At 41.8% G+C, this 21,210-nt stretch overlaps 1 protein-coding gene across 1 annotated transcript; it reads right to left on the bottom strand.

The window, feature by feature from the left end:
• Positions 1–1,394: 1,394 nt before the first annotated feature.
• Positions 1,395–2,248, bottom strand: LOC147880622 (Ribosomal protein L31). The gene has a single exon (XM_087371212.1). It carries the CDS (start codon positions 2,059–2,061, stop codon positions 1,780–1,782), a length of 282 nt encoding a protein of 93 aa, XP_087227338.1. The 5' UTR covers positions 2,062–2,248; the 3' UTR covers positions 1,395–1,779.
• Between the last annotated feature and the right edge of the window lie 18,962 nt (positions 2,249–21,210).

Here is a 21,210-nt window from a genome sequence, read left to right as displayed (position 1 = left end):
TTGCATCAGAGCCGTCCCCTCCTTCCATCAGCACTCAGTCCAGTAGAGTGAGAGTTCAGTATCTCTATATAGTATTTCATTCCTCTTTAGTAGTGAGGGTTCATCCCCTCCATACAGTACTTAGTCCTTTCAGTTATTTACAGTTGTATTCAGCCCTTTGGGCAAGGCATTAATTAAGTTATTCTTTTCCTCTTCAGAGGCCATTAGGTTCCTCCCTCAAACTCTCACACTCACTCCACAATTCCACTTCGGTTTTGAGTGCATTATTCTATCAGTCTATGTAGTAGTGAGCACGAGAGAGAGTGAAATAGGCTTTCTCCCTATTGCAAGAACAGCCCTCTGCGCAGAGATGGGGGTGTGGGAAAGAGCAAGAGGCTACCTTGCTTCCTTCTCCAACAGATGCCGATCCCTATGCTTGTCCACGCCTTGAAGCCTCCTATGGTGTCGTGCTTCCGCGCCTTGGGCAGACTGCTCCTAACAGCCTTCACTGCTGTTGTGCTGTCCACGCCTAGGGCAGACCACTCCAAACAGCCTTCTCTTCCTTCCATCTCAGATCACCCAAACTAGGCCCTGCAAACTCTGATCAGCCGCTTGATTTTTGCTCAGATCTCAGCCACAGCCTGGACTGCGTCATCTCCATGCTCTCCTAGTCCCTGATACAATGTGAAGTGTGACATTTTGACAAGAATAGCAACTGTTTAGATCCGGATACCACCTCACCCAAGGGGGCATATGTTCCAAGTGACCTACTATTTTGAGAGTGGAAGGGGGGGCATCGGTCGGCCAGCAGGGGCACCGACCAGCACGTCAGCCTAACCAGACCCAAGCAGGGTCAGGTTAGATTAGGTTGACTCAACCTGCTTGGCAGACCAAACTGGGCCCCAACTTAGCCCTGATCATGGGTCACATTAGCCCCCACCAGCCAGGCTAGGAACCAATCTGAATTTTTCCCTTTACCCTGGCCAATATGCTCAAGATAACTGGCCCCTCTTGGAATGTGCTCACTCTGGGCAAGCATACCAACAAAGAAGCCCTCTCTCACTAGACATGAGATGCCTTAATCTCTCACAAATATGGGCATTGATTATCCAGTGTATATGGAAATACCACAATAAGGTTGTGTTTAAGAGGGTTCATTGTCGTGTCACTCTTCTTCATGATGTTGTTGAGGCTTTGAGCTCAACTATGACCTACTTTGAACCTAATTCTCCAATAGGTTTACGCAGCCATTGCGAAGATTAGCCCATTGTGATAATCTTATATAGAGCTTTTCTTGCGGTTGCCTACATCTTTTTGTAACAAATTTTGATTTCACGAGGCTGTTATCTTTTTGTAAGATTCTCCTTTAAATACAAATTTTGATTTCACGCAAAAAAAAACACAAATCTCCTTCAGATACAATTGTCATCCAAGGTATGTACTTTGTACCAAGCAACTTAGAAAGTGCATTAACTTCAAATAAGGACAAAAGGCGCAGACCAGCTTACCCCGGTTACCTCAAACATTATGGCACTACCAATGTATTGAGTATCAGAGAGGCTCAGGAGTGAGCGCCCACGTTAGGCTGTATTAGCAACTAAATCTCAGAATAAACACACAATTCCCGTCACAAATGACAAGATAGCAACGCCTCGTGCTAAGAAAGCAAGCATCTTGTCACCACTTTGCAAAAGTCCGCAAAAATAAACAAGGGGATCCACTTGCCGTGGCTAGAAATCTTGTCTGCAATGTAAGGGTCTCGAGCAATTAGAGCAACAATGCTCGACAGACACTCACTCACTAATCTTCTTGGCTTGCATCACCCTCTTTGGACGCACGCCATGGTCGATTGCTCTTACGCCGAGGCATGTCGTCGTCCTCTTCATCACTGTCACCGAAACCAGCGTAACGGCGACGGAACCGAGCAATTTGTCCTTCACGTTCCTTGGCCTCTTCCTCCTGAGCAAGGCTACGGCATTTCTTGTCATTCTTGTAAATGCGGGGAAGGACGAGCTCCCAAAGACGCCCGTCTGGCGAGACAACTCTCATCAACTGCAGAGCTGGATGAATCCCCTTCTTCATCTTGGCTTCGATGACTACACGAAAAAAACAAAAATCCTTTGATAACTTCCTCTTTCTGGAAATACTCCTGATCCACTATCAGAATCGTCCTTAATTCTTAACAACACATGCTTAGGGCGCTTAGTGAGTGCGCCGTGCCACCTCACACGGTCGGTCAGGCGTCTGCCCGCTCGAGCAACTGCCCTCGTTCGAATCCTGCTCAAAGAGTGTTGCCCCCCGCCCCCTGGAACCATGGGTGGGTGCGTGTTTAAAAACAAGGGAGCACCTAATGTGCTTGACAGTGCTGCCTTTTTAAACTTTTATGGAGTAGATCGATAATTGTTGCTATGGGGGTGGGGGAGAGTGAGTGCATGCATGTGTGTGTGTGTGTGTGTGTGTGTGAGAGGAGGGGATGAGTGTCCCAAATTGATTGTTAGGATGGGATGAGTGTCCAAAATTGGCGGCGGCAATACTAAATATTGGGTCAATGGAGTTTTAGTGTGGTGAGCTTGTTGTTGCTATATAAGTGCTGATGATTTTGTTTTGGAGCCACATCAACTCCAAGAAAAACCGATAGCAGGGGACCTTGGTATCTGCGAGCTTGCTAAGCAAGTGTTCCTACGCTGTCTTCTTACCAAAGTGGCCCCCCATTTCTGTTGGGAGCATTGTTTGACATGTTCTTTGGCCATCCCTAGGCAAGTCGAGGCAAGTCGAGAAGAGTGGACACCCATTCCTTGGGACACGAATGAGGTTGCCCTTATTGAGCTGGGCCATGGTGGCATCAGAGTTGGGGCGAATGCAAGTGGTGCTCCAAGAGAGAGATGTTGCTTGAAGGAGTTGAGTGTGTTCTAACCAATCACTAATGGGGATTGGATCACCATGCTAACAGAGCTGATGCGTGGGTGAAAAGAGTGGGTGAAGGAAAGCGCGGTGAGCAATAAGGGTGCAAGCATGTAAGAGGTGTGAGAGATGCTAGCAAAGATGAAGATGCAAAGATGAAGAGTAGCTAGAGTAGTAGCCAGGGATGAGTGAAGGCAGCAAGCTATGCTTTGCAAGGAGATAGAGGGGTGGCTTCATGGATGCAGAACCATGATGACTATCTTTAGGCACACGGCACGATCTGAGTTAATTGTGCCTTGGAGCTTGTGCGGATACCCGGTAATAATGAAGACTCTGCATCCATCCAAATTACTTCCACATGTGTGAATGTGATAGGTGTTGCTTTTGGGGAATGAGGACATGGGGCCAAAGTAGGGCCTAAGTTGATAGCCATTAACATGCTTCTTATATATCTCCCCCTTTAGCATACCTAGTACAAACGTGCCATCATAAAATCGATGAACTATGCAATACGGTATGGCCCACTGGAGCTTCAACTTTATAGGGTGGATGCCTTGCTAGGACCAAGAGAGTAGAATTGCATTTTTTTCATCGAACACTTGGAGTTAGGTGCAACTCTTGCCAGAGTAACAAGTGCTACAGTTGGCTCCCGTGTGGTCATGAAGTTCTTGCACATTCCAACTTACCATGGTCCAGCTCATGGGGAGGAGGAGAAATTTCTTAATAGTACACCCCCTAAGATTCAATGGGTACTATCCATCACATTCATCTAGCTCTTGTTAGAAGACCAAGATGCCTTTACTGCGTCTTGGTTTTGGGCTTATAGACTTCACTTGAATGTAACTTTTATGCCTTGCCTTCAATAATGTCCTTTGCCCAATTAGTTGACCATATTGTAAATCGGTGTAATGACATGTTCCTTGGAGTCTATGCAAGCTACATGCCTTTGACTCTTTTTGCCATATACCATCATCCCCTTATCATCTAGCACTGTGATCCTTATCTTCTTCACTTGTCTCATGATGCGTACAGTCTTGGTGACCTTAATGCACGGATGCCTATGGATAGGTCATCCGCTACACTATCTAGACTGGTGGATTCGTGTTGCTCCCTTCTTTGTTGAGTCCTTCAACTATTGACTCCCTTCATGCTTCATAGGGATTATTCATTTGCCTGCTTTGTCCTTTGGTCTACGAGCTCACTTTTCATCATAGTTGAATCGTTGAAGCTCATCTATGTGTGGGAGCCTGTATCATGGTCTCAGACTTCTATGAGTTTGGGGGTAAGGGGGGAGGGGGAGTAGCACATCTGTGGACTAAAGGCATGACCGACAATGCCTACCTTCTATGCCCACTACATCATGAAGGAAACATCCACCCCAAACCTATTGGTGCAGTAGGTTGGATGTGTGATATCCACCTCCAGGGGTAGGTGGATCACAACAACTACTAGGCCCTCTCCCAACCGTGTTGTTTTGCTAAAAAGCCGATTTGGTAAATGGCAGAGTCACCACCATGGCTGGAGCCATAGATCGATGATCCCTTGCAGGCCCATCCATTGATCTAGCATACATGGTGCATCTGCTCACCCATTATACAATCAAACAAGGATGGGGTCCACAATTTCTCTCTTGTAGAGGCAAAGTGGAGTCCCCATAAATGAGACATGTATGGGGGTCAATCATGCCAATAGTGCCCCCTTTGAGGGCCTGTAGAATTAACACGATTATCCCCAGAGTCAAAGAATACACATCTAGGACCTTGAGATCATTCCAAGGCCTCAACCTCTAGAACTCCCTTGGTAGTGGGCTACCCAGGGCACAATCTTGGTCCCGGTGTGGGTGAAAGAAGTGGTCGACCATTTTTGACATGGTCAAAGAGGTTGTCCTAGGTAGATCTAGTATGTTGCTTAGGAAGGGGGTTCTGAGCCAGGGAGAGGGGAGTGTAGAGAGAATCCCTTACTTTCCCCTTGCTCAGGGTCTAAGGGGCTACCTCCAGCATGGGTGAGGAACTATGGTAGAAGAAGTGGATGAAGGGAAAGAGACTATTGTAACACAAGGAGGACTAGGAGGGGATGGTGTAGAGGGGCATATGGTGATAGAAGCTATAGTAGTGGGGGGAGGCAAGCAGGACTAGGAGGGGATGGTGTAGAGGGGCACATGGTGATAGAAGCTATAGCAGTGGGGGGAGGCAAGGGGGATGAAGGGTGAGAACCATGGGGAGGCATGGGCAAAGAGGGAAGACTGGTGGGGGGAGGATGTATTGAGGATGAATCACGCTAGGGCTACACTGGTGGCTGTGGTCCCTGAGTCGTCATCTTGGTTGGTGGGGCAACTGACATAGGAACCTCATGGGATCTTGCATCTTGCTGCTAGGCTATGGTTAGATCATCCATGTATTTAGCCCTTCTAATGATGCTCTACAAATTGTTATGAGCCCTACTTGTTTTGCTTTGGCTTGGCTTCTTCTATTGTTTGTCATTTCATATCAACCACTTCTTTTTTCAGCTCCTTTTCTTAATGGATGCCTTGTAGCATTTGAAGAGTTAGGGGGGCATAATAATGTTTGAGTTTACTACCATTGATACAGCCATCCATCTCAACTCCATCAAGGTTTGCAATACGTCATGACCCTTGCAACATGATTTCCACAACTCGATATGGACCATACCACAATACTTAAGCTTACACTTCATATTCCTTGCGCTATATAATAGTGCAAGGTCACCTTCCTTGAGGTCCTTGTCTTAGAAATTGCAGTCAAACCACACTAGTCGACAAAACTACAAGTTTCTATCCCACCGACTCGATGCCATAGGCTAGCTATAGCCTCATCCGATATTTTGTCTCTAACGGTCCCTCAAAGGCTTGGGACTATAAATTCCATACGCATAATTGCTTTAACACCAACCACAAGGCTAAAGGGCATGCAATTGGTCATGCAAATTTTTATGCCAAGTGATATGCCCAAAGTGTTGCGGTGAGTTTATGTTCCCAATCATTATAATCGGCCTCCACTATGAACGTCATTGTTTGGCACAAAGTCTTATTAGAGCTCACTCTAGAGTAAGGGGTAGATTTTCTATGGATGATCAAGAACTCCTCATTAGAATACAAATTGTCATTGATAAAGTGATTCCCTCAATCACTCACAATCTCAAATGGGAGGCCAAAACATGATATAATATTCTCATTAAGGAACTTAGCGGTTGTCCTTACATTGGTCTTCCTGGTGGCCTTGGCCTCAACCCACTTCATGAAATAGTCTTTTACCACGATAATGTATTGGGCTTGCTTCCCTTTTGCTACTAGATTGATTGGACCTATAAGATCAATGCCCCATTTTTTTTATCAGTCAAAACTCTTGTTAGAGGCATATAATCTAGCTTAAGAGGTATGGATGTTCGCTAGCAAGGGTCGCAGTGCTTAACAAATTGAGATGCATCCACAAAAAGAGTGGGCCACCATAGTTCGTCTTATAACACCTTACGAGCCATGGTCTCTCCTACAAAATGTCTTCCTATGATGCCCAAATGGGCCTCATCCAATACCTCTACAATCTTATTTTTGCGGATGTAGTGGCGCATCATACCATCCTTACCCATTCGGTAGAGTTGGTTGACTATCAGTTGGAATGGAGTTGCATCCTGGATGAGTTTTTAGGCCCTATCCTTATTAAGTGCCTTATCTTGCGGGAACCCATTGGCCAAAAAGTATTCAATATCATGAGTCCATTATGGTATTAGATCTACAAGGAATAACGAGGCATCTAGGATATCATTTGTGCATGTTCACTATTTGGAACTTGGGACATATGGTCAACCCCATAAAATGGGTGGCTATAGTGAAATCAAACTCTAGAAGAATAAGCATGATGTGTCCAATCATGCAGAACTATTCACTAAAAATAGGAGGGCATGGTGCTCCACAAAAACACAAACTTGTTTGCCAACAAAGTAGCGTTGAAACTTCTTCGCCGCATAAACCATCACAAGGCCTTCCTCTCTGTCGTTGTATAATTCATGTCTGCAACATTAAGTTGGCGACTTGCAAATTATATTAGGTAGTCTAGAGTATACTCACCCACTTGCACCAATGCACACCTTATTGTGAACTTAGACGCATCTATATAAACATGGAATATTAAATCTCAATTGGGTGCTCGCAAGATCAGGGTGGAAGCTAGAACGAGTTTAAGGGTTTTGTAGGAGGTTTGGCAATCCTCTGTCTAGTGGAAAATGATCAATAGCTTATACAAGGTGTGAGCAATCTTAGCATAGTTATAGATAAATCTATGATAATATCTCGTATGCCCAATAAATCTCCGCATAGCCTTTGCATTAGTAGGGGCAATAGCTCCAAGATGAGCTTGATTTTGTTGTAATCCGTGGAGATTCCTATGGTAGGTGAGTCTTTCTCCTTCAAAGCACTCACCGGAGACTACCCTAACCCTTGTTGAATAGAGCTCAATCTTCCTCAACTTGCAAATGGTGTATCTTTTCCCATAGTACCATGGATTCATGGTGGAGGACATGGACATGATGCATCTTGATTTTCAGTGACGCTCCACTTTCTAGGGCTCCCAAGAGAGTATAGAGCAATCGTCTCATCCGTAGGTTAAGCTTTTCGCATGGTGTTGGAGTTCCCATCAAATACAACAACATTGGTTGTAGATGACAGTCCCTAGACTTTGACTAGTGGTGGAGTGCCTACAGTCTCTCTCGGAGGAGACACTAGACTGGGGGAGCTTTGACAATAGGTGGACATCTCAAGATTACCAGGCTAGTGCCTTCAATGTTTTCTAATGGGTCACATGGTAAGGGATTGCCCCGTAGGTCAAAGACCGGAGCGCTTCCCCTACATCCATAGAGATAGTAGAGTGCACTAGAAGTAGAGCGGTCTCAGCGTGCTACTAGACATCATCAATAGCATTAGTAGTAGGATTCTCAAACCCCTTGGGTGGAGCCATCCGAGACCCATCCAAAAGGAAATGGACCAAAGTTGGAAAGAAAAAGAAAAAGAAAAAGAAAAGAAAGCAAGAAGGCGATGTGTCAAAAAGCCAAAAGCAAAGAAGCCACCTCAGGTGGATTCCTAAGAGATTGCTTAGAGCTTAGGGCTACTACAGAGGCAACGAGTATATTTGGGTACCTAAGACCCTCCACACAGCCACTCCACCTTCCTTTGGAACCCCCATTAATTCTAAGTGGCCTTCAGTGTCATCTAATGGCAAGGCAGTGGTAGCAGCACAAGAACCTACCTCTAAAATAGATGTAGACCCACAAGAACCTATTGCTAGTCCCTCAAAGAAAAGTGACACTAAGGCACACAAGAACCTACTCCTAAAAAGGGAGTAGCAAAACAAGAACTTGCTGCAACAAAGGAGAAATCTAAAGCCCAATCACCTAGCATGCGCCGATGGGTTCCCAAGATCAAACACTGTGCTTGCTTCTACCTCGACATCAATAGTTGGCACGGTAGACCCACAAGAGCCTGCTCCTAAAAATGGAGAAGCACCACAAGAACCTACCACCACCCCTACACTAAGGGTACTAAATTTAGGCAAGGACATCCCCATAAGTACCATGGAGACTAGCTATTCCTCAAGTCTATGACCTTAAAGCATACTACTTCCAATAGACATTGGTGCCTAAACCACACAATTCAACACCAATGAGCTATTAATGCCATTCACAACTTCAAGGCAAAGGTCTCCGCTCTCTTTACAAGTGCACTTAGAAAAAATTATACAGCTTGAAAGAGGCCAGGTAACTAAGTCCCCTTAAATTTGATTTTATTGATTATTTCTTGGGTCTAGGTGAAAATAGAAAGTCCACAACATAGGTGAAAATAGGAAGTCTCCGCGTCTAGCCTACCCATAGGTGAAAATAGAACCCTTTTTACTAGTTGTGGTCTACACTAAGCAAGTCAACATAGATGACTAGGGTTGTAATTCGTGAAGTTCACACAAGTTCCATTTCTAGGGTCCCTAGATCCCCCCGTCACATCACATGTAAGCACAATCTAAACTGTGCACCCTTTTTACTTTTTGTAGGCCATTTCTCAAACTAGAGAGCATTGCCTCTTAGGCGTGCATCTCCCGAGGTGTTGGTATGGTTGTTACTCTACAGACTTTAGGGTGTAAGCTAAAGCTTGTGAAGGCTCAAGTATTTACCTGAATGGCCTAATGTTGCTGCATCACATGTCTGAAAAAATCAACTTGCTTCCTTAATGCTAATGGAGCATGACGACTACTAATGTGATGGCTGCTAACATGAGAGTCACTAATATACACCTAACATAGTGACTTGGGTCCCATTGCTAGTCGCTACTTTAATCTAACATGGTGACTTCATAATGCGACGACTCCACTTTAAGGATAACGTGACCCGTTTTGTGATAATAACATGATAATAACATTGATAATGCTAGTCATCGTTGCACTAATAATGCCACTTGTTACATTAAGGATAACGTTAACCTAGTACATTACTAGGATCCCTATATAAGAAGGAAGTCCATTCGGTAAATCCTCACTTTTTAGTGAACCGAAATGCTGCTGAAAATTTTCTAAAATTTCCAAGCTTTTGATTGCCCTCCAAATGCACTCCCACGCTATCCTGCCTTATGCCTGACAGTTCCTCATGCTCCATGAGCATGGATGGCCTCTTATCTCTGTTGAGGGATTAATTCCTCACCCAACCAACCATGAAGCTTCCTCTGCCTTTCCACTGTCTATCTACTACGTCATCCAGCTCCCATACTCTCTCAATTTTACTACCCTCCCAAATGGAACAGTCCTAACCTTAGCCCCAACATGAGACCGAGACTTCAGCCTAGCATTCCACCTCCAGGCCTTAGAAGAAGCATCGACTTGCTAACATAGAGAATGTGGATAACTACATGGAACATAACATGTAGGTCACTAGATTCTCACCACTTGGGGCAATTGGTTTAAACAAGTGTAAGGAGGTCATCCATTCCCAGTTCAAATGCAACTTCAAGGATTTTTGACTACCACAATGCAGCAAGCTACCAGCACTCTAGGACCCAGAAGTGGCCCCTTTTATTTAGACCATGGGCCTCAGTCAATAAGCAGACAAGTTCCCATGCCACCTCAATCTTTGTCAGGTGGTAGATTTTGTGGACAAGTTCAACAATACATCAAAGAGAGAAAGTAGAAAAGCCAAGCTGGTAAAAGCGAGCCAAGCTTAAGCGTAAGTTTTGAAGTATTTTCATTATTCTCAAATTCTTGCTATTAATTGTACTTCCTGCCAAGTTCATCAACTTCATTGATTGAATTAGCAGCATGAGTGACTTAATAAATTACATTATTAGCTTCATTTTGATATCATGAACTTTAGTGACTTAACAAATTACTTGAGTGACAAGAAATTTCATGATTGACTTCTATGCCATAACTTGGAATATACAACCATAATACTCAACAAAGGAGAATAATGTGAGCCAAAAAACGTCATCCAATAGGACTATTTTAAACATTCATCAAACCAAAACTTTGTACAATGTCCTTTGGAAATCAAAGCTATGGAGTTCTTTTGAAGAAGCCAAGATGATATTATTCCTCATGAGTGGAAGGTCAGGCATGTGCTACAACTTAGAGCATTCATCATCGACGACAAACAAGCAATTTTGCAACTGAGGAGCAACTTTCTTGTCTTTTATCCTTCTATCATACTTCCCACCTACCTCCATTTGCTTTGTCACGTCTTCTGCCTAGCATGATAGGAAGCTACAGAAATCATCATAAGAGCCCAAGTCAACTTGACATTCCAATAAATAGAAACTTTCATCAAGTCAGATTGAAATTGTGACTATCCTAAACTAGACCGGTAGTTGAAATTGTGACTGTCCTAAACCAGTGTGGTGGTTGAAAATTGTTTTGCTTCATTATATAGTTTAATTAGACTATGTTTTGTCTTGTTTTACTAGTGCAAAAAGGGGGCTCACTGTTTTGTTGTTCTCACATGTCGGGTCAGCAGACAGAGTTGTATCTCAAGTTTATGGATCAAAATCTAGACATTTCAATTGGGCAGAGGAGCTTTGAGCATTGTAAGCCCTGGTACATCAAGAAACTCAACGGCATGAATGTTTGTTGTTGCAAAATACACATAGACTTTTACCGGCAAGCTATGAATGACTTGAGATCTGGTCTTGTTGGAGCATTGCTCCATGGGGATCGATGACCTTGCCTCCTCGAAGAATGCGTAGTCTGTAGGCTACCTAGATTCTCATCATGTGTTGCAAGGGAGAGCATGTTTTGTAGCCTAAGGTCTCTATGGGAGCCAGTGGTTTCTCCAAAGGGAGACCGTGAGTGGCACCACATTGAATATATTCGTGGCACATGCAAGCATTGCAGTTTGAAGCTAAAGAAGAAGACATTTCATGTCTATCCAAATGAAATGAGGGAAGACAACCATGTTGCTCTAAAATGGAGGAGATTAAAAAATGTCAATGTTGAAGGATCTAATAAAAAGAGACGGCTACTGTCATATAAGAGCACTCAGCCAAAGAAGCTTTTAGGTCACCTAGTTCAATCCATCCCAAACTATGTGCTTCACAGTTTCACAGCCAGCTAGTAGGATAAGTACAAGACGTGCCTTGCCAATTTTCTCCATGATACTATTGTCTCTATCAGATTTTGTTGAAAATTATTCATTTCAAGAACAAGATGAGATACAAAGTTCTCACTGGTACAACAAGCAAATAATAATTCTTATGCATATCATGTCATTTGCTTGATTCTTCCACGCCTGATGCCAATTTGCTTGTTGCTGACTCACAGGAGTCCAGGTCGATGCAATGCACATACCATTTGTATATTTCAGATGATAGGGAACATGACACCTTATTTGTGTAGTAAGCTTTTTTACTACATTGGGAATGGTTGAAAAAGGAAAATCCTATGAAGAAAATATAAAACAACATTAGGTGTGGCCTGGGGTGCCAACTCAATATGTAATATGTTACTACCCTCGTCTAGAATCTAGGGTAAGGGGAGACAAGATCCATATATATAACATGCATGGATTTCCTTTAAAAAATTCAAATATGCAAGGGAAAAATATGAAAATTTCATGTCCCCCCACCCTCAAAATATATGGTAAATACCTTGAAAAATATGCAAGATTTTAAGATTTGTACATATTTTTCATAATATGTGAGGCCCAAGGGGGGGGGTCTTTTGGATGAGTAAGGGTTAAACAAAAAATCCACTAAAATATGAAAACCCATCTACTTTCAAATTAATGTAACTTTTTCATGTGTTACCCAAATTTCAAGGTGTAAAGACATATTTGAAGCTGTTTTAGTGTAGAACACAACCATGTTAATTTGAATAATTTCTACTCATGGCATATTGTTACATTCATCTCATACTCAAGATTTTGATGGGTTTTCTTACTAAAGGGAGTTGGTGCCTCAGGGGGTGTGGTCAGAAGGTGCTGCCTCTTAATTTAAATCAGCCCATAGATTCTACTTTGTCTCAAGGTTCAAATCCCTGATCGATCTAGACATGATGTGGAATTTCTTTGGACCTCTAGCCATGGAAAGGGTGAACATGATGGATGTGATGCTGTTATTAAGCAAGCTCTATTTAAACACCAATTAACATGCCCTCAAGAAAAACTCAATGATGCCCATGATGCTATAACATGGCTTACAGCCAACCTCTCCACAGGCGCATATTCAACATACAGTAAACAAAGCCTTAAGAATAGTGTAGTACGCAAAATGTTTCATGAAGTGATAGTAGATGAAGTGCAAAGGAGAAGCTGGCATGATTGCGAGAAAATTAAAGGAGTCGTGGTCTGCACAGCATATGGGGCTTTTCAAACAACCAACTAATTAAAACAACAAAAATTTCTTGTTTTTGGAGTGCATGTATCATAGGGGATCATGACGATTGTGAGAACATTGCAACTGTGAAGACATGGGAGCGAGTTCAAGTTTTCCCTCTACGTTCATATGGAGTGACAAAAAATGGAGAGACAATTGACTCACCACAGTTTGGGGAGAGTTTTGATGACCTCACACTGACTGTCTGGAAGAGGGGGATAACTTTAAAGTTGTCGCTGCCTTTGGGAGAACGAGGAAGATGACCTATACTTTCTATTGTAGTGCACAAAACCTAAGCACAAGGTTGAGGAAGCATTTAAGGATAATTGGGGAACAATCTATGAGAAAGGGATGTAGTAGTCGGAGATTTTTGGTACAAAAAAGCATCCAAGAGAGGCCGCCATTATGAACTGTTACATAAGAGTTCACAAACATTTGTGTACTCTCATCTAGTAAGAGCTATTCAGTCCCAAATGCAACTTGTGCCACAATGAAGGGCAAGAGTGTCTTCAAATTGAATTTAGACACACATGAGCACATCTAGGGGTATCTTGGAGTGGTGGACGAGGATGACTGAGATAGTACTAAGAAAATGTAGTCTCATTGCAAGGAAACAACATTCTACTTATCCTAGAAAATGGAAAATGTATTTAAGACTATGCTTCTTTTAGTAAATCCCAAACTAACCACCACACATGTTTTTGTAAATCCCAATTGATAAATCCCATGCTTTTTAGTATATCCCAAACAACCACAGTGTTGGTTTTATTTTGTAAATCCCAAACCGTAAATTCCATGCTTGTTTTTAGTATATCCCAACAACCGTCGTGTTGGTTTTATTAAATACCATAACGAATCCACACATCCACAAATCCATTCATCTTGTAATAATAGAAGCAAACCACCATGTTGGTGGTTGTTAATATCCTAGTGCAACCAACCATCGTGCTAGCAATCACTTATCTTGCACTACTACCATGCTATCCCTGTACTACTACCATGCTATCCTAAAATCTGTTGCACGGTGCTATACTAAAATAATCCCCTTTAGATTGTTTATCTTTAACCATCAAATTTCAACCACTGGGCTACTTAAAACATTTAAGTACTAACATGGAAGCATGTTGACACAAAAGTAGGTATTACGAGCACCATAGATCATGGATGATGGCAGGCCAAGAAAGTCCACAAGTCCAAGAAATGCCTGCAATATTTTTACTTTTTCAAAATACAATGACATTTTGCGGCTCAAGGAAATTCCAAACTCCCAACTCTCTTATCAACCTCTCTATAGCAAGCATATCCCAGCTCTTTAGGCCAATCTAATGGACTATTGAAGACCTCTTCACACACTCAGATCAAAGACTGCTTGCTAGTCTCTGTCGACTTGTACGCCCATAATAACTCCTCCTTTTGCTTGGGGTCCTCTTCATCCTAATATTTGCGCTCTATGTCCTGCCAAAAGAAACCTACATCATGAGCTTGACAAGTATCTTAAAGGAGCAGGGAAAAAAATAGCCAGAGAAATTAATATTCCCTGTTTTGGCCGACTCCAAGTAATACATCCACCAATGAAGCATGTCCTCCTTGTTGCTATTTTCCTCCTTCTTCTCTGGGTTTCCGCTAGGAGGTCATCCAACATCATTTTCAAATAGAACAAAAGCATTCCAAAGTCTTTTGGGTATGCCATAGATTCATAGTAGGTGGATCGATGTACATAGTTTTGGGGCTAGATTTCATAGTGGCCTCTTAGTTGTGTCTGCATTGCACTTAAATAGGGAGAGAGTTCTCGACCTTCTCATTCTTCAATCTCACATTAGTTATCTAATCGAAATCTTTTGTCTCACATTAGTTGTCGACAATTTTGTTGTATGATATGCATTCCCACAATCGATTCCCCCCATATCTGCATGTCACTACCTTAGATGACATGCTCACCTTTGGCCTCTTTATGGCTTTGTTATATGGGTTCCCCCTAGACGTCAACGAAGGCCTCGGTATTTTCATAGTAGAGTAGTCTTAACTTGTTGGGGGGGCCATAATTTGAGTCCTGGCAATGTGCCTTTCCATTGTCTCTTCCTTTGGCTAAAATTTCTAAATATGCAATGAGCTAGACTGGTGGAAATATTGAGTTGTACAAATTTTGTCTTGCTCAGCAATAGCCAGATGTAATCTTTTGGCCTCTAAGGCTCTCAACGATCTTTTGGTTCACTGGATGTAATGTTTTGGTCTCTAAGGCTCTAAGCAATTACAAAGTTTTTATTACATTTATGTAATCTCTTTTTGTTCAATTTGAGGCTCTCAATATGCACTATTGTTAACTTTTATATTTTGAATGGTTATGGTCACTAGTTGTAATCTTTTGGCCTTTAAGGCTCTTAACCATTGCCAAGTTTTTAGAAATGTAAGATCCTCTGTTCAATTTTTGCTCAATATAAGTTGTTAATTTTCATATAACATGTTATTGAATGTAGATGTACATTGTAATCTCTTTTGCTCAATTTTCACTCGATGAATTGGAGTTGATTATCTAGATGGCCTCCAGTCACCGCGGTGCCTCGGAAGACTTTGGCCCTCATTTATATTTACTACAACAAGGACAAAAATTCCAGTAAAGCGGGACTACAATTTCCTTGGTTTATGACCAAAATAGCGCTAAAATAGCTCCAACAACCCACCATTGTGGTTGCATGGAGATACATCTGGAAAAATACAATTAAACTTTCAAAAAATGCAATTGACGATATTGCCCTTGAGGGACCATGTGACTTATGTTTTTCCCCTTGTGCACGTGGAATATCTCTTTGAGAGGATTGTGACACCCACATAAATCCTCTCCTCATAGCTTGGTTAACAACCTCATAGGGTGGATCAAGCGTTGGGGCAGTGCCTATTTCGACAATGAGATCCTCTTCTGCAACTCCTTGTTCAACCCTAGGAACATTTTCAAGCTTATGAATACTAGCATGGGCATGACTCGATAGTTTGCCTAGACACAACTCGTCTTGAAGATTGTGGATGAGCATTTCTAGTTTTAGGTATTTCTAATTGTGCATTTAGTAGTCGCAACACGTTCCCTAGTTCTACTCAAATAATTGCCATCTTGTCTCCCCCTTCTCTCCATACTTAAGGCCCTTAGCTTAAGAGTCAAGACTCCTCACTAACAATCACATTCATTGGCACTCATGATCATGGTCCACAAGTTCCCCAAAATGCAAGGAGTTGAAGTATAGACCACCCTTACAAACACTCACATCCACTAGCCCTTGTGCTCATGGTCTACAATTTTCCCAAGACGCAAGGAATTGGAGGAGCAAACCACACCCACAAGTATAATGAATGTTGACTCACTCTCCCCCACTTAGCCTTACAACTATTCAGATCCAAATCATGGTTCACTTTCTTTCCCAACTTACCAAAGAGTTTATCGGGATATGAACCACAACCGGATCGAATGATTAGCCTCTATCGCCATTTTCACCAATATATAGTATCGGGCTATGCAAGAAACTGAGAATCTACAACCCATAGCACCGCCGATACATAAGATACTATCGGTGATAGTCATAACATTACCGGCAGTAATGTTCATTATCCCGATGGTGTATATTACTGCTGGTATTTATCCCACCGAGATAATAAACATTACCGTCGGTTATATAAGTACTAGATGATTTTTCCCGATAAACAATGTGGTCCCATTGTTTTCACGCTACTTTGAAGAGTAATAAACGAATGCTAATAACCTATTAATGCAAATGTGAAAATGTGAACATAATCCTTGGTTGCCACATGGCAAATTTTAGACCATGGGCCTTCACTCCTTATTATCCAGCCTCTAACCCTAGCTTGTGTAACCTGGCTAACCCAACTTGAAGTTATGGTTAACCATTATCTTACCACATGGCAAGATTGAGTCTAAGTGTGGTTTGGTGAGAGGAATGCCACATGTTTGCAAAGTAGAACCTTAGGAAGAAGGAGCAGAGGCTGGGACAACGGTGGGCGGTGAGCCAGAAGAGCAATGATGAAGATGGAAATGCAGGAAACATGGAGATGAGCTCGATGTGGTGTGAGCTTGTTGAGCAGATCATTGCTAAAGTGCTTGTTAGAGTGCTTATGGATGCGTAGTTTGGCTGCATGCAAGCACTGGCTTCATTGGAATTGGCTGGAGCTACGTTTAGTGGTCATGGAGATCAAGTCAATGGTGGCTTAGTTGTGGCTCTGAGTCGGTTGTAGCCTTGAGTTCCAACAGTCATTGTGTGGTTTAGAGCCTTTGTGGGAATAGTGTTGTGGCTAGAGATAGAGGCACACTTTTGAGCTGCTTGTGAGAGTCGACGAGAGTAGTCCGCGTTGTGATTGCTAGTTGCTTGCTGTGGGAGCCGCCTACTCTTTGGGTTGCTGGTAGTCACTGTAGTCTTACATTGGAGGAGGTGGGAGGCCTATGAGCTGTAGGGGCTAAAGGATCCTATGGGGTAAGAGTCTCAAAACAATAGGATGGAAGATACACAAGATGAGAGAATCAATAACCGTGTGATTGCATGAATGGAAGGGTACATATAAGAGGATCATACCCCTTCATAGTACCCACAATGTACCCCTTCATAGCTCACACCCACACAGCCCTTGGCATCACCGCTTAAGGATAAACCGGTGTGTTTATGCCTTAACATATGGCACTCATGGTGGACTGTGCGAATCAACAATGCACATGAGTAGAAGCTAGTTGCCATATGTGCATGTGCAAAAGGAGTACAATCATTTTAAGCATAGCCAAGCACTACTACAAAACTAGGTAGAAATGGCAATAGCAAATGGCACATAATTTCCAATTTTGCCATTTCTTATGTATGAAATGGCAACAACTTCTGAAATTGCCATATTTTTTACAAAAATGGCAGTTAGAAATGGCAAAGAGTTCTTGAACTGCCATTTCTTTGGAAGAAATGGCAACAAAAAACGGCAACCTTTTATTGTCTGCCATTTCTTAGCAATAATTGGCAACACCAAATGGCAGCCAATTCTTGATTGCCCTTTCTTATGAAGAAATGGCAGCAAATTCTTGATTTCCATTTCTTATGAGGAAATGGCAACAAATTCTTGACTACCATTTCTTCATAAGAAATGGCAGCAAATTCTTGATTGCCATTTCTTGACTGCCACTTCATTCAAAGAAATGGCAAGCACTTCTTGACTGCCATGCTCTAAGAAGAAATGGCAGCACAAAATGGCAACTATCTCTTGACTACCATTTCTTACAAAGAAATGGCAACCATTTTTTAACTGCCATTCTATTGTTGCCAAAGATTCAATACTACCATTCACAACATTGATATTATTGTCACTATTTTTGTATTGTCTGAGTGTGAAAGATTCATCAAAAGTCTTAAGTGCATCAATACTCATAGTACATAGTGTGAAGAAAGTCATCTAAAATTCTAAGGAATAACTTTTACCTTTTATAACACACACATTTTACTTGATTACGCTATGCAATATGAAGGAAATATGTGCAACGGACCCTGACATTCGTATATCCCACCGTCGGATCAGCACCAAACTTTTCAAGGGTCTTAAAACAAGTTTTTGTAATGTCCTTGCAAAGTGTAAGGTGCATCGGATGCCATATGTGCCACCGGGGAACAAGAAAGGATTCCCATTTGACACTTCACAACTCCATGATGGACAACGGTTGCGATTTTTTGCACCTATGTACTAGGCATGTGCACCAATTGGGGATTTCACATGCAAATCCAACCGAATGGTATCCAATAGACATGCAACCTTGTGCAGATACAAAAATTAGTCAAATTAGAACCCATGCAAAGTTGCATTCCATCTGACACACAACCATTTCATGACGGTCTTTGAATAGATTTTTTTTGCACATATGCACAAATTGGAGATTTTGCATGCTGATCCTGCCAAATGATCTTAAATAGACATGACACTTTGCAAGACCTTAAAAAAAGTTAAAACAATAACCATGAAAACGGTCTTTGCCACACCCTTTCCACATAGGGTCACCTAGACCCAAGGAATGTCTTGTACAAGCATTCTCATTAGCCACTTCCCTAGAAGAGAAATGTTTTTTGACTCCTATAACAAGGATACGTAGGCCACCTTGTAGCTTGGACAGCTTCAAGGGTTGTCAAGGGATATAGTGCATTTTATGTTTTCCCTCGTCTTTAGCCCATAAGGAAGCTCAAAGAATCCAATCAATTTCATCCCAATGAGACTTTCTAAACTTCCAAATTGTTGCCACATAGGTGGTAGAAGCTTAGAGGACGTGTTTGATCACAATGGATTTGGCAGTCCAACAAAGAGAGAGACCTTGGCAACATCTTAGCTTTTGGTTTATCCTCTCTTTAAACCACAAGAATCTTTTCTTGAGGGAGATCCCCAGCCCAATGGAGGCATCGAGGTACCTGATTACCTCACCTTGCCGAATCCAAGATATAGCCAGAGAATTGGACCAATCAGGAAGTGGTTCCAAACATGTCCTTGATGAATCAGAGGCATTAAGAACACATTTATAATTTCCATCAGAGTTAGAGTACAACCATAGTTCTCTTGAGCAAATACCATAATATCCTAATTGCACAACCATAGTTCTCTTGAGAAAATACCATGATATCCTAAGTGCTTCCCTAAGGGTATACTCAAACTTGCGTGATGGAGTGTTGAGATCAAATGCCCCACCACTTTGCCATTGATGTAGCGAAGTGTTACCATGCCAATGGCGAAAAAGAGTTGTCACCAAGCTACCAACGCCAGGTTTTGCTTCAACTTTTGGTCGACCCTCTCTTGTGTCCTAGAAGGTTTAAATTTTATCCGCCCCTCTCTTTTGCGTCAATTCATGCAAGAATTTTATCCAAAATGTGGTCGCTCCTCACTTGTGCATCATTTTGCGTTGGAATTTTGTCCATGGAGGATAAATTCAGCCCTCTTCTATATGCAACTCCTCTCTTGTGCAACCACAGGAGCATCAAAACTTGGTCACCCCTCCCCTGGAGCATTAAGTAAAAACTAGTCGCCCCTCTCCTGTTTTTGGCATGCTAAATGCAAATGCCTAAGCATTTGTTTTGCCTTTCTCTATCTATGGGGATTGTGCAAGGGCCTTGAATGAATGCTATCATGGAAGGATAACATGAGGGTTGTCTATAATGGAAGGATTAAGTCAAGGGGATTTAAGGGCTCTCCTAATGTAAGGGTGAGGTTATCACATCTCTAGTGTGAACATGTGCATGAGAGGAGCGATTGAAGCTATCTTCCCAATCGAATTGGGAATAGTATCCGAGCAATTATGGAACTAGGGTGCGGTAGGCCGCCTAAGGGGAATGAATGTAGAGAGTAATCTATAATATGTTGATTATAAATTAACGACGATGAAGAAAGGATGACAGGCTGGTGTTTGAAAAATACCTGACTATAAACTAAGCTAACAATAGCAAGCCTGACCAAATGGCATATGTGTTTAAGCATTCCCTTCTTGCAAACACCTCGGCACACAAATAGAAAAAGAAGAATGTAGAATATGCAAAAGCAAAAGAAAAAACAGAACTTGAAATGGAAAACATATATATATATATATATATATATGTATATATATATATATGTATGTATGTATATATTTTATATAACCACACATAGTGTGGGCGGGGAGGCAGCGCGCTTCCTTTCCCAAATAGTTACAATCCGAGGGAACGAGCCCTTCCTCGTGCGCTGAGGTCATAATCACCGAGAATATTAGCGCCGAAATTGAGTATCGCGAATATGTAAGATAATTATATATTACCTAAATCTCAATGAGTGTATTTGTATTCCAACTTGAGCATCAACAAAATTCTTGTCATGATTTCTTTCGTCATTTACCATGGAAATCCTGTCTCTATCTCCGAAGCAGTTTCTCGATGTGAGTGATGTTGGAGAGAGAGGGCGGTAGAGCCAACATTAGCTAGATGATGCAAAGAGTTGAAATTTGTGAAATATATAGATTTAGAGCCTTCAAAAGCGCTCATGCCTTCCATCAAGAGCTTTTCATCCAAAAGCATGCTTTTCATCAAGTATTGTAGGCCTTCAGATCAAAATTAAATCCAAGGCTTATATTAGGACATGTGGCTCAAGGAGAGGCCAAGAAACTCAAATTCCCCATAGATTGCGTACCGTAAATAGATCTGGGCAGGTATTTGTATTGAGCTAGAATATATATAAATGAATTTAGTGCTAGTTCCTAAAAATTGTTAAATAATATTTTCCATTTTGACTTGATTTTTAAAGTGAATTTAGAACATAGATTTATGTAAACTTGCAATTTCAGAAGTATTAATTATGATATCAAAGAGAGCACTATAATAGTAGAAATATTTGAAATACACTACAATATTATTATAAGAGTAACAATACATGAAAATTTATCTCGTATACTTAGAAGTAGGTATTATTGGAATTGTTATGTCACTAAAAACTTGACATTTTTA

The sequence above is a fragment of the Dipteris shenzhenensis genome, chromosome 32, assembly GCF_047967505.1.
Source record: "Dipteris shenzhenensis isolate YYH24624 ecotype China chromosome 32, Dip_SZ_1.0, whole genome shotgun sequence".
Lineage (NCBI taxonomy): Eukaryota > Viridiplantae > Streptophyta > Polypodiopsida > Gleicheniales > Dipteridaceae > Dipteris > Dipteris shenzhenensis.
This window is presented reverse-complemented; position numbering and strand designations above follow the sequence as displayed.